Below are 18142 nucleotides of genomic sequence, written 5' to 3'. Positions count from 1 at the left end.
CTAATAGGGAGATCAAGCACATTCTTAAGAAAACAGTTAAGCCTGATAGGAAAGACTGGTCTATGAGACTAGATGATGCATTGTGGGCCTACCGTACTGCTTATAAGACTCCCATTGGCATGTCCCCTTACCGATTGGTATTTGGGAAAGCTTGTCACTTACCTATTGAGTTGGAACACCATGCTTTGTGGGCCATTAAAACATTTTAACTTTGATATGGTCAAAGCTGGTTCCAACCGTTGTCTTCAACTCTTGGAGTTGGAAGAAATACGCAATGATGCGTATAAGAGCGCACATATTTATAAGGCTATGAGAAAGGATTTTCATGATAAACATATTGTCTGGAAGTCTTTCGAAGTTAACCAGAAAGTTTGGCTTTTCAATTCCAACCTACCCCTCTTTCCTTGTAAGCTTCGCTCTTGATGGGATGGCCCTTTGTGGTCACTAAAGTGTCGAACCATGGTGCTATTACAATTGAAGATCCTAAAACGGCGCATACTTTTCAGGTTAATGGGCAATGCCTTAAACTTTATGTGGATGGTATTACTGATGGCCAAGTTGTTTAGTCTATTGATTTGATTGATCCGGTTTATGATTTATTTTGAGTTCCACTGTTTGTCTGGCTGATGACGGTAAACTTAGCGCTTGTGGGAGGCAACCCACCATTTTACTTCATATTTTTATTTAGTTGTGTTTTTCAAGTTTAGTAGTGGAGCGTAGCCATGTTGGTGCAGATGATAGTAGTAGCACTTTACTACTTCTCTTTGCTTTGTTCCCCTTGCTTTATTATGCTTTATTCTTTCACATGCCATTGGGAACAATGTTATTTAAGTTGGGGAGTGAGGGTGAATTTTTATTGAATGAATAATTTGAACTTGAATTCTGGTATTGGTTGCATATTTCTGCTTAATTTTTCTACTCTAGAACTTTTAAGGTCTTTGTCAAAGAGTTATAGCATGTGATTTTTAAGTGTGTTGATGTATATAACAGTTAGTTAAACTTAGAACAATATTACTCTTCCATGTTGGTTAAGTTTTTTCTTTAAATCTAGAATTGCCATTTTAGTGAATGTTTATGATGATCTTTGTGTAACTATGCAAGCCTTATGTGTTAAAAATGTTTAAATCATACATTATGACTTCCTTCCTAGTAACCAGGTTTCTTTGCCACAAGCATAGAGTGTCACATAAAAAGGTTGAACCGTTTGAGTAAAATTTGAGAACTTTGATCTAGTCTTGGCTTGTAGTCTATTTGGGTTAAGTAAGTCCGAGGGGTATTCTACACCTAGTTCCTTAAAGCCATCTGGCTTGAGAGCAACTGATAGAAAGCTTGCTACATAGCCCATTTAGCAAGCTTCACTACATACCCCATTTACCAAGCTTCACTACATAGCCCATTTTGCAAGCTTAATAGGTCAGGACATTGCACGGATCAGAGTAATTGTGAAAAAAAGAAAAAAAAAAAAGCATGATCTTAGTTGCATGACAAAAGTGGTGGCTTGTATAGCACTTGGACTTCATAACTTAGTTATGATGGTTGATTTTGAATGTAAGAGTAAAAGTTGCATAGAGTGGACGAGGATGTTGTTCTTTGTTTAACTTTATGTTGAATTGTTGGCATATTTAGAATTCGTGTTATTGATTCATTGATGATGCTCTTACTTGTTTATGAGTGGTTACATTAAGCTAATGGCATGATAATCAGAGTAGTTTTTATTGTCTTTTACTCGAGGACGAGCAAATGTGTAAGTTGGGGAGTGTGATCGGACTGTAATTATTCATGAAATTAATATTTAATTGTTAATTTTAATATGAGTTTCATGATTAATTTAACTATATAATGTGATATTGTATGTTTACAGGGTTTTCAAGAGATGTGCATAGTTTGATGCTAAATGGACGGATATGGTTCAGTTTAGAAGCAAGGGCAAAGGGTCAAAGATAGAGTTGGAATTTCCAAGAAAATAAGAGAATATAAAAAATAAAAAAAATAAAAAAAGGGAAATTTAGGGAGAGAGAAAACCCCATGGTTCTCCCTCTCTCCCTATTCCACACATTCTCTTCTCCCTCTCCTACTTTCTCTCATGTTTTTCTCTCTCCTTGTCCTAACCATCTCCTAAATGCCCTCATATAGCCGATCTCTATCACTTTCTCTTTCCTAATCCCACACAATCTCTACCATTCCACGCACCTCTCTCTCTCCTAATGTCCTTTACCACGGTATCCCTATTTTGTCTCCCTATCGGCTAGCATGCACCCTTATATATCCGATCCCACATTCTTCTAAAGGGGCCCCATCTCCCATGCACCATGGTTCCCTCTCCCTCTTGGAACTTGCTACACATACTCATTCTCTAGGACAGGATTTTCAAGGACAACATTGCACACGGAGGATTACCATGACGCCAAGGGTTCATCGCCATCATCATCATTGCTGCCATGAGGATTACCATGAGCGGCTATGTTCCTTTCTATCTTTAGATTTAAATGAAGTTTTGAGTTATTGTTATTTTATTTTTTGTTTAAGTTCATACTTGGTTGTTTGATTTCAAAGACCCCTTCCCATTGTGAATGATTTTTAATAGTTAAATTAATTTAAGATAATTGTTTCTGTGATTCAATTATTTTATTTAAGCAATAGTATTTCATGTGATTTTTGGTATATACTAATGATAGCCTTTAACCAATCAAACTAAGCGTGCTAAGCGAAAGCGATAGACGATAGTGTTTGACAAGATGGGTTATGCTTAGTGTAGTCAAAGATTATCTTTTTGTGGTTTCATTGGAACTTATAGTTTCAGTGAACCGAAGTATGAACCAGAAATTGGTAATAATACTAAAACAAATTCAAGACCTTGGGATAGCTTCTCATTAATTCTTATTCTTGTTACTTTAAATTCTGAATTTTACAAAATTGGTTTTCAAAAACAACGTTCAACTCAATTTTAGTAGATTTAGCCTTCTAGTTCTCTGTGGGTTCGACCCCTTTCTTACCACTATCTCATAGTTTAGTTAGAGTTTATTTTGATTTGTTCACGATAGCGATCAGAATCTCTAAAAGCATGGACAAAAAAAACTCCTTTCTTACCACTAGTAGCCACACCTCCTTGTACCACATAGCCCTCACTATAATCATCTCTAGAAAGCTGCAAAGCCGACATGGATGAAGAAGAAGGACCAATAGCCGAAGCTATTGGCCATGCATTCCCCCCACTAACCCAAATTCTACTCCCCACCCCCAATAAAAAGCAGAAATGCTACCTCGACGTCAATATTAAGCTTATTCCATCTTAGACCTTGGTTCAGGTCTTAACCACTTTTAACTCGTGAACATATAGAGGAGGTACTAGAGATGACTTTATAATAATCTTTAGTCTTTTTGCTAGAAGGAAGTCCTCCGTTGGTTTTGATTCCGTAGGCATAAGCACAACTGCATCCTTGAGATCCTTTGAAACGTTAACTGATTTGAAAACTAACTCAAACCATCTTCAAATAAGGCACACTTTATTATTCTCTAAGACAGCGAAGACCTAGATGCAAAAAGGGATCCCCTTTGCCTCCATCTCATCAATCGAAAACTTGTAGGCATAAGAGAGAAGATGACACATTTGCCATGTTGAAAGTAGCAGCTAGGAACCACCTCTACCGCCTTAAACTCATGATTGTTCATTTGTCACTAAAATGGTGAAGTGTAAAGTTGTGTCTTTTTTCTTCTTCTTCTTCTTTCTTTCTTTCTTTCTTTCTTTCTTTTCTTTTCTTTTCTTTTCTTTTCTTTTTTTTTTTTTTTTTTTTTTATAGGATTCTCAAAATAATTTGAACGTAATTTATCTTTAGAAGAAACAATGCTTCTATACTGCGTGTTGCATGCTAGCGTTTCCTTTTGTCTCTCTATTTTTCCCTCCTATAAAATGGCATATATTCCTCCTATTATTGGAGAAGCTAGATAGATACATGGAGCCACTAACGTATTGTTATAACCTTTTTCCACGATATGTATTTGATCTATTTCTTTTTTCTTTTTCTCTTTTTTTCCCAATGTGTAGGGCACAAATGGCAAAACATAGTGTCAATCAGGGTTAGCCCAACCCTAGCAAAATTTAGGGATAACCAAGCCCAATCAAAGTGAATTAGGGTTGGATTGGGTTGGCATAAGGCAAGTAGGGTTGGGCCTAGGCATGGGCTACCAGGTTTGGGTTAGGGCTAGGGTTAAGTTTTGGGGACTCAAGGTCGCCAACCCGATCCTATTTCTAGGGATGTCAATTGGTTGGGTCAGGCCGATACCCTTGCACCATGACATGACTATTTAAGAAATGAGTCGATTTCAATCGGTCACGTGTCGAGCTCAGTCAGGCTCCGGGCTTTAACCAGGCTAATCGGGCCTAAACAATGCAATGTATCAAAAATGCCTTAACCGTGCCTTAAACGGTATTTCATTATCTTAGATTTAAGAAATTCTAATATATTTTATTATATGATCAGCAATTTACAAAAAGATACGCTTAGCTACATTCAAAAATTGATAAAAATATCAATATATACCCTATTCTATCCTTAAAAAAAAAAACAAAATATACATATATATGGTCGGGCTAAACATGTCGAGCCATGTTAGGCTTCTTGTAAATGAGCCAGGCTAGTCGGACATCTGTCCTTCTTACCCTTTACACTGTATACTACATGTTTATAAACGAGCTGAGCCTGAGCCCGAAAAATTTAATCGGTTGCATGCCAGGCGGCCTTTAAATGGTTGGGCCCAATTGATCCAACCAGTGCGGTCTTAGGATTGACACTGACTGTCAAACAGCCCCAAGTGTGCGCCTAAATAATTTGACCTTTTATGGTGAGATTAATAATTTGACTTAAGTTTGAGGCTTAATACATGTGACGATTCCTAAACTCACTAGAGAAGGCACTCAAATTGTTACTATATTAACCAAAGGATATTACGACCCACTTAACCCCCTCCTCTCTCTCTCTCTCTCTCTCTCTCTCTCTCTCTCTCTCTCTCTCTCTCCCTTGCTTCACTCATCCCTTTTATCTTTTAAATCAACTCTTACCTCTTCTTTTTCTACTTCTTCACACAACACCGCACCACCTACAATGTCGGCCTCGGCAACACCCGCTCTTATTCCTCACCCTGCCCTGGATGTTAGGCATAAACCACCGTAGTGTCTCATAGAACTGTAGATACATATTATCAAAACTCATGTAACAATATGTAACAACATGTAACAACTCACGTGAGAGTCGTAACCATCATCTCAGGATGGATATATATATATATATATATGTGTGTAATCTCTTGATCTGTGAATATATGAAAAACAGTTTCTCCACATGGTATCAAAGTCGTTCTTGCTCTAGCGAGCTTTCTTCCTCCTTCAAGATTCTGGTTTTCTGCTTAACCTGGTTTTCTTCTTCTTGTTTTTCTTGTGCTCAGCGTTAATGGCGTCTTCGCCGGCTGACACCAGTTCCCTTTCCGAAGGTTGTCCGGTCTCATCTCTTGTAGCTCCAAACGTTTCTCCCCAACTTTCGCTGAAACTAACTAGCTCCAATTACCTGTTATGGCGAGCTCAGTTCTTGCCGCTACTCAGAGGATATGATCTTTTGGGATATGTGGATGGTTGGTTTTCGAGACCGACACTCACCTCTGCAACTTCGTCGTCGGAAATCACAACTATGCTGTGGGATCGGCAGGATCAGTTGATCCTTTCTTGGATCATATCATCTCTCTCTGAGAGTGTTGTTTCACATGTTCTTGGTGCTGCTACAGCCTCTGAGGCTTGGTCGACACTTGCGCGTGTCTTCGCACCGTCCTCAAGAACAAGAATTATGAATTTAAAAGATCGTCTGTCTTGCCTGCAAAAAGGCTCTAGTTCTGTGACAGATTATCTTCTTCAGGTTAAGTCTCTTGCAGATGCTCTAGCAGCTATTGATCAGCCACTACATGATGAAGATCTCTTTCTTGCTGTCTTACGAGGTCTTGGATCAGAGTTTAAGGACTTTGCTACAATTGTTCGCCTGCGAGCCGATCCTGTCTCTTTCGTTGAACTCTCAGGCTTACTCCTTAGTCATGAGAGTTTCCTTCAATCAGCTATGCCTGATGCATCCTCTGTGATATCCATTGCAAATGTAGCCTCGAGCGGTTCCTCAATTGCTTCTTCTAGATCTCGTGGGAATCGTTCAAATTTCAACCATGGCTATCGTTCTCGGTCTAATTAGAATCGTCGATACTGCAATCAAAATTGTGGCAATGGTCCTAACAATGGAGGTTCTTGCTCTGGTTATGGTTTTTCTCTACCACATAATCAAAATCGTGGCTATGGTCGGTCACAGAATCATTCTCCATAGGTTGGCTCTTCCTCTGGTTCTGGCTCTATGGAGTCTCCTCAATGTGAGCGTTCCTCTTCTCCTACATTTACAAATCAACCTCACACTTGTTGTCAAATCTGTAACATTGGTGGTCACAGTGCTATGCATTGCCCTCAACGTTTTAATCAGGCATTCCTTGGTATGTCAATGACAACAACTTCTTCCTATTCTACTTGGTTATTTGATTCTGGTTCTAACAACCATTTGACTACAGACATAAGCAATTTGGCCTTAGGCAATCCATACTCTGGACCTGATCAGATTATTGTTGGGAACGGACAAGGTCTGCCAATCACTCACATTGGTTCTTCAATTTTTCAATCATCTTCTAGTACATTTCAGATGTCAAATATATTGTGTGTCCCACAGATTCATAGAAATCTAATCTCTGTCCAGAAGTTTGCAGTAGAAAATAAAGTGTACTTTGAGTTTCATCCTCACATCTTCTTTATCAAAGATCAGGTGACCAAGAGGACAATATACCAAGGCCAGAGTGACAATGGTCTCTATCCAATTCACCTCTCACCTTCAGCATCCTTACAGTCGTTTGCTCTTGCCGGTGTTCGTGCTCCGGCGGTTGATTGATCTGTGAATATATGAAAAACAGTTTCTCCACACTGGAACCCCCACCCCATCCTCACACCGGCTGCATCCCCACCCTCACCTCCTTCTCTTTCCAGCATCTCCAGTCATGATCTCCCACCGCAACTCATAACTACTCCCGCCCTCCCTTTCTCTACCCCTTAATCCCCCACCTCCACCTCCACCTCCACCTTCACTCCCACTTCCACTTCCATCTTGCCTTCCCTGCCCCAATTCTACGAAACCATTATTGAGGGGTCAGATCAGAATCTAAAATATATAAAAGTGGAACCATAGGAAAATAGCACAACTATTCCAGAGGCCAGAGAGAGAGAGAGAGAGATACTAAACTGGGTACTAAACTGGGACCCCGAACTCTGTAATCTTCAGGAAGCCTCGTGACAAGCAATGATCCAACATAACCAACAGCTCCAGTCACTGCTGCCCGACACGTCCGAACTCTGTAATCTTCAAGTAACCTCATGACTCTAGAAGAATGGTTTTTCATATATTCACTGATCAGAGGATTACATATATATATATATATATATACACAGGTGATGGTTAAGACCCTTAGTACTTAACACTCTCACGTGGGTTGTTACATGAGCTTTGATAATATGTATCTACAGCTCTTTGAGACACACTACGGTGGTTTATGTCTAACATGCCCCCATGTGCACAGTGGTTGGTCACCAACATGAAGCTTGTTTTTAAGAAACTGAAACCGTAGTCTAGACAACCCTTCTGTAAAAACATCTGCCACCTGATCAGACTTTGGAATATAACGAACAATCAGCTGTTGAAGAGCAACCATATCTCTCACAAAATGAAAATCGATCTCAATATGTATCGATTAAGTGTGAAATACTAGGTTCGCGGTTAGGTACGTCGCCCTGATATTATCACACCAAACTACAGGAGGGCCATCGAGAAAGACTCCAAGCTCATGCAACAACGACCGTAACCACACAAGTTCTATAGCGACTAAGGCAATAGCCCAATATTCAGCCTCTGTTGACGAGCATGATACAATCCGTTGCTTTCTTGAAGACCAGGAAACCAAGTTTGAGCCAAGATAAATTGCATAACCTGTCATCGATATTCGATCATTGGGACATCCGGCCTAGTCGGCATCCGAGTATGAGTATGCTTTTAGAAGAAGAGGTGATTTGCATAAACGAAGACCCTCAGTGATTGTGTTCTTCACATAGTGTAAGATACACTTAACTATAGCCCAATGAACATCTGTTGGGTAATGCATGAACTAGGAAACTCTATTAACAGCAAAGCTAATATCTGGACGAGTGATGGTTAAGTATTGAAGAGCGCCCACTACAGGACGATATTCATGACCGTCGGATAATAGAGAACCAGTGGTCACAGTAAGAGGAGTAGACGAAATAGGTGTATAAACAGGCTTTGCACCCTCCATATTTGTTTTATGTAGCAAATCTGAAATGGATTTCCTTTGACAGAGAAACAATTCAGTTGAAGTGCAGGAGACCTCAACCCCGAGAAAATAGCTAAGGTCCCCAAGATCCTTAAGAGCAAATTCCTTTGACAATGACTTAACCAAAGCCCATATTGCAGAGGTAGAGTCCCCTGTGACCACAAGGTCATCAACATTACACCAAGAAATACAAGATAACACCTTGAGACTGATATATGAAAAGAAAAGTGTCAGTTTTAGATAACCGAAAACCTTGCGAAATGAGAAACGTGCTCAATCTGTTGTACCAGGCATGAGGAGCCTACTTAAGGCCATATAAAGAACGCTTTAGAAGACAAACATGATCAGAGTGGTCCTTATCAATAAAACTAGGGGGTTGGGTCATAAACACTGTCTCCGATAATGTGCCGTGGAGAAAAGCATTTCGGACATCAAGCTGCTTTAGTGGCCAATCATGTGTGAGAGCAAGAGACAAAACAACCCTGATAGTAGAGGATTTAATTACCAGACTAAATGTTTCGTTATAGTCAAGTCCCGGCCTTTGATGAAAACCTTTAGCTACAAGACGAGCTTTATACCGCTCAATCAACCCAGCCAAATGTCTCTTAAGTTTGAATACCCACTTACACCCGATAGGATTTTGAGAACCAATAGGTGGAACAAGCCCCCATGTTCCATTTTGCAGAAGTGCATTAAATTCCTCTTCCATCGCTTGTCGCCACGGAGCAAGTTTCATGGCTTGAGAAATTGAGGTTGGTTCAATTGAATCTGCCAAGAGATACTTAGTTGTAGAGAGATTCAACCGAGATGGTGGTTTTAAAGTCCCTGTGCGAGATCGTGTAACCATATGATGGTGAGGAACTAAAGAAGTATCTTGATGCTAGGGTGAGGAAGACAATGAACTGGAGCGGGTTTGCGGAGCAGGTACGTGAGTAGAGTCAAAATTGGGAGTGGATCGATCCTGAGTGATATGGGTTAATGGGCTTGATGGGCTTGTGGAAACAATTTGTGGATCAAATGTGGGAATGGAGTTCATATTGGAAGTAATGGGTGGATCATGAGACGTATGAGTTGATGGGCTTAGTGAAGTTGTGGGAATGAGTGGCTGAACTCCAAGTGATGGACAAGTGGTTTCTGAAATGGGCTGGCCCGCTGGAGTAGTCTCAGTAATGCCTTGTGATAAGAGAGACCTGGGTGAACAGGGAAAAATAATAGGCAGAGCACTAGGCAACCATGATAAGGCATCCACATGTCTTGAGGAATTAGAAGGGAGAGTAGAGTATGGGAAAATAGTTTCTTCAAACTGAGCATGACGAGAAATGTAAAGTTTGTTAGAAGATGGGTCAAAACACTTGTAACCTTTATGCTTAAGTGAATAACCTAAAAAGACGCATGGCTTGGAGTGGAGTTCTAGTTTATTACGAGCATATGGCCGAAGCCATAGGTAACATAAACATCCAAAAGTTCGCAGAAAAGAATAGTTGGGAGAAGTGTTGAACAGACGTTCTAAAGGACTAATATGACCAAGAAGAGTGGGTAGTTGATTAACCAAATAGGCAGTAGTAAGAAAAGCATAACTCCAGAACTGTGTAGGTAAGTGAGCTTGGAATAACAAGGCTAAACCAGTATCGATTAAGTGTTGATGTTTTCTCTCATCTCAACCACCCTATTTTGGGCCTGAGTGTGAGGACATGAAAAACGTTGAGAGATCCCATTAGAACATAGAAAAAGAGTTATTTTTTGAAATTCGCCCCCACAGTCACTTTGAACAGCTTTTATCTTAAAAGAGAAATAGGTCTCAACATAGGCTTTAAAATAAATGAAAATAGAAAACACATTAGATTTAAAAGCTATTGGATAAATCCAAGAGTACCTACTATAATCGTCCACAAACATGATGTAATGTGAAAATTTATCATGAGACATAATAGGAGTTGGCCCCCAAATGTCAGTGTAACAATTCTAAAGTGTAAGATCAAACACCAAAAAACACGAATAATAAAGAGACAATAAATCCGTACGACACAGAGATTTAACGAGGTTCACACATCAGGGTGGTGTGCTACGTCCACGGGCGAAGAAGAAGATGATTCACTATGCAGAAGAGAAATTACACCCTAGCAGCGGCGAGAAAAATCTCGCCCTAAAACCCTAGCTCGAAAAACCCCAAAATACAATGAATTTCTCAACAAGCAACAGTACATTATATATACTCCAAATCACGGGTCGACCCATCGGGTCACGGTCGATCCGGTAGAACCATACCCCACCGGCCCATCACTGATCTCAGAAAATTTTCCATTTGGGTCGCCACCAAAATATGTCGGATCAGGTCAATCTTCAAAACGGGTAAAGAATTCGAGACAAACTTAACATAAAGGAGAGGAACTTATTGAAAAAGAAGGTTGAAATGAAAATATGTGGCTCTTACTTGTGACAAGCATCACAAGCAGTTGGATGTTTGTTGGAAACAGGGAGCTGAGAACGAGCAAGAACAGAGCGCACTATCTTGTAGAAAGGATGACCAAGACGGTTGTGCCAATCAACCGCCGGAGCACGAACACCAGCAAGAGCAAATAACTGTAAAGACGTTGAAGGTGAGAGCTGAATTGGATAAAGACCATTGTCACTCTGGCCTTGACATAATGTCCTCTTGGTCACCTGATCTTTGATAAAGAAGATGTGAGGATGAAACTCAAAATACACTTTATTTTCTACTGCAAACTTCTGGACAGAGATTAGATTTCTATGAATCTGAGGGACACACAATATATTTGACATCTGAAATGTACTAGAAGATGAATGAACAATTGAAAAACCAATGTGAGTGATTGGCAGAACTTGTCCGTTCCCGACAATAATCTGATCAGGACTAGAGTATGGATTGCCCAAGGCCAAATTGCTTATGTATGCAGTCAAATGGTTGTTAGAATCAGAATCAAATAACCAAGTAGAATAGGATGAAGTTGTTGTCATTGACATACCAAGGCAGGCCTGATTAAAACATTGAGGGCAATGCATAGCACTATGACCACCAATGTTACAGATTTGACAACGAGTGTGAGGTTGATTTGTAAATGTAGGAGAAGAGGAATGCTCACATTGAGGAAACTTTGTAGAGCCAAAATCAGTGGAAGAGCCAACCTATGGAGAATAATTCTGTGATCAACCATAGCCACGATTTTGATTTTGTGGTGGAAAAAAAACCATAACCAGAACCAGATCCTCCATTGTTACGACCATTGCCATGATTTTGATTGTAGTATCGACAATTCTGATTAGACCGATACTGATAGCCATGGTAGATATTTGAATGATTCCCACGAGATCGAGAAAAAGTACTTGATGACCTATTCAAGGCTACATTCGCAGTGGATGTCAGAGAAGATGCATCGAGCATAAATGATTGAAGGAAACTCTCATAACTAAGGAGTAAGGCTAAGAGTTCAACGAAAGAGATGGGATCGGCGCGTAGGAGAACAGTTGTAGCGAAGTCCTTAAACTTCGATCTAAGACCTCGTAAGGCAGTAAGAACGAGATCTTCATCATGTAGCAGTTGATCAATAGTCGCAAGAGCTTCCACAAGAGATCGAACCTGAAGAAGGTAATCTATCACAGAACTGGAGCCTTTTTGCAAGGGAGGCAGACGATCTTTTAAATCTATAATTCTCGTTCTTGAGGACAGTGCGAAGACACACGCAAGTGTCGACCAAGCCTCAAAGGCTATAGCAGCACCAACAACATGGGAAACAACACTCTCAGAGGTGGATGATGGTCTTGAAAATGAATCATCCACATATCCCAAAAGATCATATCCTCTGAGTAGAGGTAAGAACTGAGCTCGCCATAGAAGATAATTGGAGTTGGTTAGTTTTAACGAAAGTTGGGGAGAAACGTTTGGAGCTACAAGAGGTGAGGCCGGAGAACCTTCGGAAAGGGAACTGGTGTCAGCCAGCAAAGACGCCATTAACGTTGAGCACAAGAACACCAGAATCTTGAAAAGAAAGAAAAAAAAAAAGAAAAAAAAGAACCAGAATCTTGAAAACAAAGCTCGCTAGAGCAAGAAAAGCGCTGATACCATGTAGAAGAATGGTTTTTAATATATTCACTGATCAGAAGATTACATATAACTACATGTAACAACCCACATGAGAGTGTTAAGTGCTAAGATATATACACAGGTGATGGTTAAGACCCTTAGCACTTAACACTCTCATGTGGGTTGTTACATGTAGTTACATTTTGTCACATGAGCTTTGATAATATGTATCTACAGCTCTATAAGACACACTACGGTGGTTTATGTCTAACAATGACAAGCACTGAATCCAACATAACCAACAGCTCCAGTCACTGCTACCCGACCCATCATTTCACCGGTACAGCCTCTCTCTCTCTCTCTCTCTCTCGTCTTCAAAGTTCAATTCTTTTTTCTTTTCTTTATCCCATTGCGACTATCCTAGCTTAAGTTACTTCAATTTCTAACTAAATTTGAAGGATAATCCTGGGAAGATATCTCAGAACAGACCATCCTTAATTCATCCTAAATTTAACTTTTTTTTGCAGCTAATCTCAAGAAGATAAAGCACTTGTTAGACCCACCAGAAGCAAGCGAGTGATTGACGCTCAGGAAGGCAGCTTCGACAAGGCATTGAAAGGATGCACTGGAGTTTTCCATGTGGTCACCTCCGAAGGACTTCCAATCAAGAGACCTGAGGTAAATTACTACATCCGAACTCTCCTTCCATTATCATTGATGGAACTGAACTTTGTCCCCCATTGTGTAACTATAAAATGTTAATCCAATAAATATAGAACAAAATGATCAATCCCGCAATCAACAAAGTTCTTAATGTAATGAGATCATGCAAGATAGCAGATGGGGTTAGAAAAACAGAACAGGGGTGGGGATGCAGAAACAGAGCAACATGAGATTGGAAAAACAGAGCAGAGGTGGGGGTGGGGGGGGGGGGGGGGGGGGGGTGTAGAAACAGAGCAAGGGTGGAGGCCCTTCTGTTCAGATAGTTTCTTGAAGTAGCTTGCATCGAACAATGCCGTAGACCCTTTGTCATCGAGGGACACTGTGTCATCTTCTCCTATTACAAGCTACTTCAAGAAACTAAATCAAAAGAAGAGACTCCTGCAATCAAACCAGGAGTTATTGAATTGAGGTATTGCATTAATTGAAGAGATATTTTTGACGTGGTCACATGAATCTTAACTGATTCTCCTTTACATTTTCTAAGAAAGATCCATAATTTCTAATAGCTCCAGATGACAATAGGAGTTCTTACATTATGTTTCCCATCAGACCACAACACCCATGTAGAGATGATTTTATCTTTGCCAATCCCTGGCCCTGTGACATGTACAGTGAACTGCTTCTTCTCATACACCGACTTGAAATATAGAACATTAGGTTTAACAGTAACATTTACTAGTTTTTGTGGCCCAATTGTCGCCTTGTATGTAGAATTTGGTAATCCGACATTCGTAACTGTCCTTGGGAAATATCGATCGATGAGTTCTTCGGGAGAAACAGAAGCACCCAAAGAAGGATAGTTTAAAACAGCATCTGTACCATTTTCCTTCACACAAGTAACATTCTCTCCAGCAATGATCTTAATATCATCAGGTTTATAACCCAAGTTGCACAACACTTGTATATAGTCAGCTTTCAAGGTATCATACACAAGACCTGGATGGACAGCCTTCAGTGGATCAATTTGACCAGCACCATAAGCCAATTCCGCTTCTTTATGATAGGAGGCATTAATGGGAGAAGCTGTAAGATTCAAACAGGAAAAAGAATTGAGTGAATTAAATACTTAAACTTAGTTTTGAAACTTCAAGTACTTTTTAACTCTTAGTAGGGGAAAATGGGAAAATGGGAAAATCACCTGTTGTCATGAGAGCAGATTTAATAGCAGCAGGAGACCATGAGGGATGAAATGTTTTGGCATAGGCAGCAGCACCAGTTGCATGTGGGCAAGACATGGATGTTCCAGATATAATGTTGTACATTGAGGAGCGCTTGTCGACTGTGGAACCTGAAATTGTGGCTTTCGGAGACCATGCAGCTAAGATGGTTACACCCGGGGCACTTAAGTCTGGCTGCAATACAAAAAAAGAAAAGAAAAAAAAGACCTTGATGCTGCTTAAGTAAATCTATATATATATATATATGGAAAAAGAAAGCTAATCGGTACTGCTCCCTACACCCTCTCACTTGGTTGACTGAAATGACCCCTTGCCCTTACGTGCATGCTGTTGGATACCCGTTTGCACTCCCCCATTGGATGAATCTTAGTACTTTTAGTACAATTTATTATGTAAAGTTGGAAGTACCTTGAGGATATTTGGTGAAATTGGGTTCGGTCCTCTAGAAGAGAATGAAAGCACAACCGGAGCTTTAGGATCACGAATTGATTGACTTTTGTAGATCTTCGCCTTGGGGTTTCTGCAAGAAAGTCGAAATATTGACCCCATTAACACAAACTCACTTCTGCTAAAATGTCGAGGCACAAAATTGGAATTATATAATTAACAGTGCATATCTCTCATGTGACCTAGTAGTATTCAAATATTGCTTTAATTTTTTGCCATCAGCAATGCTGATAGCCGTTGCGGGTAAAGGATAAGAGAAGGGTGTATCATCAGATCCAACATCATCTACCATCACCATTCCTTGAGCATCAGCAAGGAAGGGCCCGACACCACTATTGGCCATGTCGCAGAAGACAATTTTCCCTTTCACTGAATCTTTGTCCAAAGAACCAGCATTACATGCCCTGAATGAAGAAAGAAAACCATATTCATTACAAACTCAAAGAGAGAAAAGGTAAAAAAATGGCATCAATGATATGGCTTTTACCTTGCTTCTACACTGCTAGAGTTATGTGCAGCATGATCACCTCCATATATAATTTGGGATGCATTTTTCTTAGTTTGGAAAGTGTTGATAGCATGTCCCTGATTATCAAAGGACATTAATACTGACAACATATACAATGGAAATGGTAAGTAATAAACACAACTTATTATCCATAAAAATAAATAAATAAAATTCACAACTGAAAACTCCCTGGCAGCTGAACAAAGGATTATTCTAGAGTATTTAATGGCTTATCCTTCAAAAAATTTATCCATAAAGAGATATTATAAGCATATTAGATAGGATTCAGTTAAATAATTTACTCATTACCCAAAAAAAAAATATAAATATAGTTAAGATAATTAACATGAAATCATAGTAAGGAACCTTATGAGTCATAATAGTGAAGAAAAAGCATTCTCACCATCACCACCTTGGTAATCTGATTGCCTGTTCTGACTTTGCTTATGATCCTACGATCTGTGTTGCTTGCTGCTACAGTTAACATCCATGGGGCAAGATTTTTGATACTAACCATTTCTGGTCCTTCATTTCCAGCAGACACAGATGTAAGGATGCCTTTCTCCATTGCATGGAATGCTCCAATTGCAATAGGATCTTCATTGAAAACTATAGCAGATGAACCCCCAAGGGAAACTGATAAGATATCAACACCATCTTTAATTGCATCATCAAATGCAGACAGGATATCATGGTCAGAGCAACCAAAATTCCAGCAGACTTTGTAGACAGCTATCCTTGCAGAGGGAACAGCTCCTCTTACTGTCCCTTTAGCAATGCCAAAAAGGCTTGTATTTTTAACTTCAACACCTGCTACAGTAGAAGCAGTGTGTGTTCCATGTCCTTCAATATCACGAGGGGACTTCTCTTCCTTGTCTTCATAGTTATTCTCGCCATTATAAAATCGTGCCCCAATAATCTTACTGTATTTTTAACATTCAAAGAAATGTTGAAATCAATCATCACCTTCTTTTCACTTTCTTGAAGGAATCTTATGTAGAGAAGAGAGAATTGTTTGAAGAGAGTTCTTACTTGTTACAGGTCATGTTTTGGCAAGCACCCTTCCATTTGCTCGGAGGAGGACTAAACCCGTTATCAGTGAAGCTCTCAGATTCAGGCCAGATTCCACTGTCAATCATGCCAACAATGACATTACTCTCAATGGTAGGCACTCTTCTTACAGTGGTTGGGAAGCCCAAGAAATCCCATGATCTTGTTGTGTGAAGTTTAAGGGTTCTACTTGGAAATACAGAGACTACACCTTTCATGCCTGCAATTTTGTGTAGGGTAACATGATTTTACTTTTCAAACTTTGTCTATTACAAATAATTAAATAGAAAGGGAGATAGAAGTACCTCTTAGCTTTCTTTGCTCTTGTTCTGTGAGCTTAGCTGCAAATCCATTAAAACTGTTTTTATAGCTGCAAACTAAGGATTCTCTAGCTGAGCTGCAACAGAAAAATTAAACATGAAAATTTGCTATCAAGGTAAATCCAAATTATGTAGAGTTAAACCAAATATGGAAAACCAGAAAACATTTATTCATACCTTCTCTCAAGGACTTGTTCTAAGATGTTCAAATGGACAGTTTCTATGGAGTAGCCATCCTCAGCATTTGATAGTGCACCCATATATACAATATAAACCTGTGCCAAACATAAGATGCTCAGCATATCATCATCAGTAAGAGATACTCAGAATTAGATGTAAATATTTCCTGACTTTGTTTTTGCTAGTAACTGGCTTTATTCAAAGTGAAATGCTGAACTATACCATCTATATTAAGATCATTCTTCTTGTCAGAACTTATGGTTGGATGATGGTGTGGAATTGTACACAAATTTTAGATGGTAACATACACAAACCCTTTTAGTGGTTACATGCTTCCTCACCCCCACATATTTCAAGATCTTAAAACATAATATTATTTAAAAAATAAATGAATATAGATATAGGATCCAACTTAGTAGTCTAGAAATTCTAAGTACGCAAAATGAAAACTAAACAAAACAACATTTACCAAAGTGATAAAACAAACATGTCATGAAAAGTTTTACCTTTTCTTTTTTGTTATATAAAATTTTATTAAAACCAAGGAGGAAAAAGACTTACACAACACCAAGCTGTGAAAAGATCCCAAACAAAAACAAAGAAGATACAAGAGGAGGGGGGGGGGGTGGGCAAGGACTACATCAGCCTAATAAGCCATGAATTGAAGAGAAATTGAAAGGGCTTGCTGCTGCAGCTCAGAACTGATAGAAGACCAGATCTGCTAGTAGGAACATAAAAAGCTTGTCAATCTCCTCAAATATCTCTCCATACAAATGAACAGAGAGAATGGCCTAGGTCAGCACTCCCTGTGTCTCTCTCCTCCTCCAAACAAGTGGTAGGGATATATTTCCACAAAGGGAGTAGAGAGATAAACACACAGGAGTTCCTCAACACAGTTCTTTTTCCCAAATCTAAAATAAAATGATTTAAGGTTACATTCTTAGCCCCCAACCCCCACCACACCCGAGAAACAAAAATAATTATGGGTTCTTTCAAAAAGAAAAAAGAATGACTAAGATAGATAATAGCTTGCCTTCTTCTCATTATCAGCAATGACAAGAACACCATTGAGAGAGGCCGAGGCGACAATCAGGAGAGTGATTAGCCATGAATGAGTGCTGATCAAGCTACACGAGTTAGCCATTGGAGATTAGTTATTAGGACTTTGTAACTGTTGTGATCTTTATATATATATTGTATAACAGAGAGAAGCAATATCTCTTGTGCTATATAACTAAAGTCTGGAAATGGTAACACTATAAGGTCGTATATTTATCTGGCTTCAATTAAG

The 18142-nt window shown here is 39.4% G+C and overlaps 1 protein-coding gene across 1 annotated transcript; it reads right to left on the bottom strand.

Annotated features, from left to right (window-relative positions):
• Positions 1-13653: 13653 nt before the first annotated feature.
• LOC122060836 (subtilisin-like protease SBT4.3) lies at positions 13654-16943 on the bottom strand. The gene is made up of 9 exons (XM_042623926.1): positions 16849-16943; positions 16657-16748; positions 16334-16571; positions 15705-16224; positions 15281-15378; positions 14955-15197; positions 14755-14866; positions 14307-14520; positions 13654-14191 (listed from the first exon to the last, which is right to left on the bottom strand). The coding sequence occupies exons 1-9, from the start codon at positions 16929-16931 to the stop codon at positions 13668-13670; spliced, it is 2124 nt and encodes a 707-aa protein (XP_042479860.1). The 5' UTR covers positions 16932-16943; the 3' UTR covers positions 13654-13667.
• Between the last annotated feature and the right edge of the window lie 1199 nt (positions 16944-18142).

Source organism: Macadamia integrifolia, chromosome 14, assembly GCF_013358625.1.
Source record: "Macadamia integrifolia cultivar HAES 741 chromosome 14, SCU_Mint_v3, whole genome shotgun sequence".
Taxonomy (NCBI): domain Eukaryota; kingdom Viridiplantae; phylum Streptophyta; class Magnoliopsida; order Proteales; family Proteaceae; genus Macadamia; species Macadamia integrifolia.
This window is presented reverse-complemented; position numbering and strand designations above follow the sequence as displayed.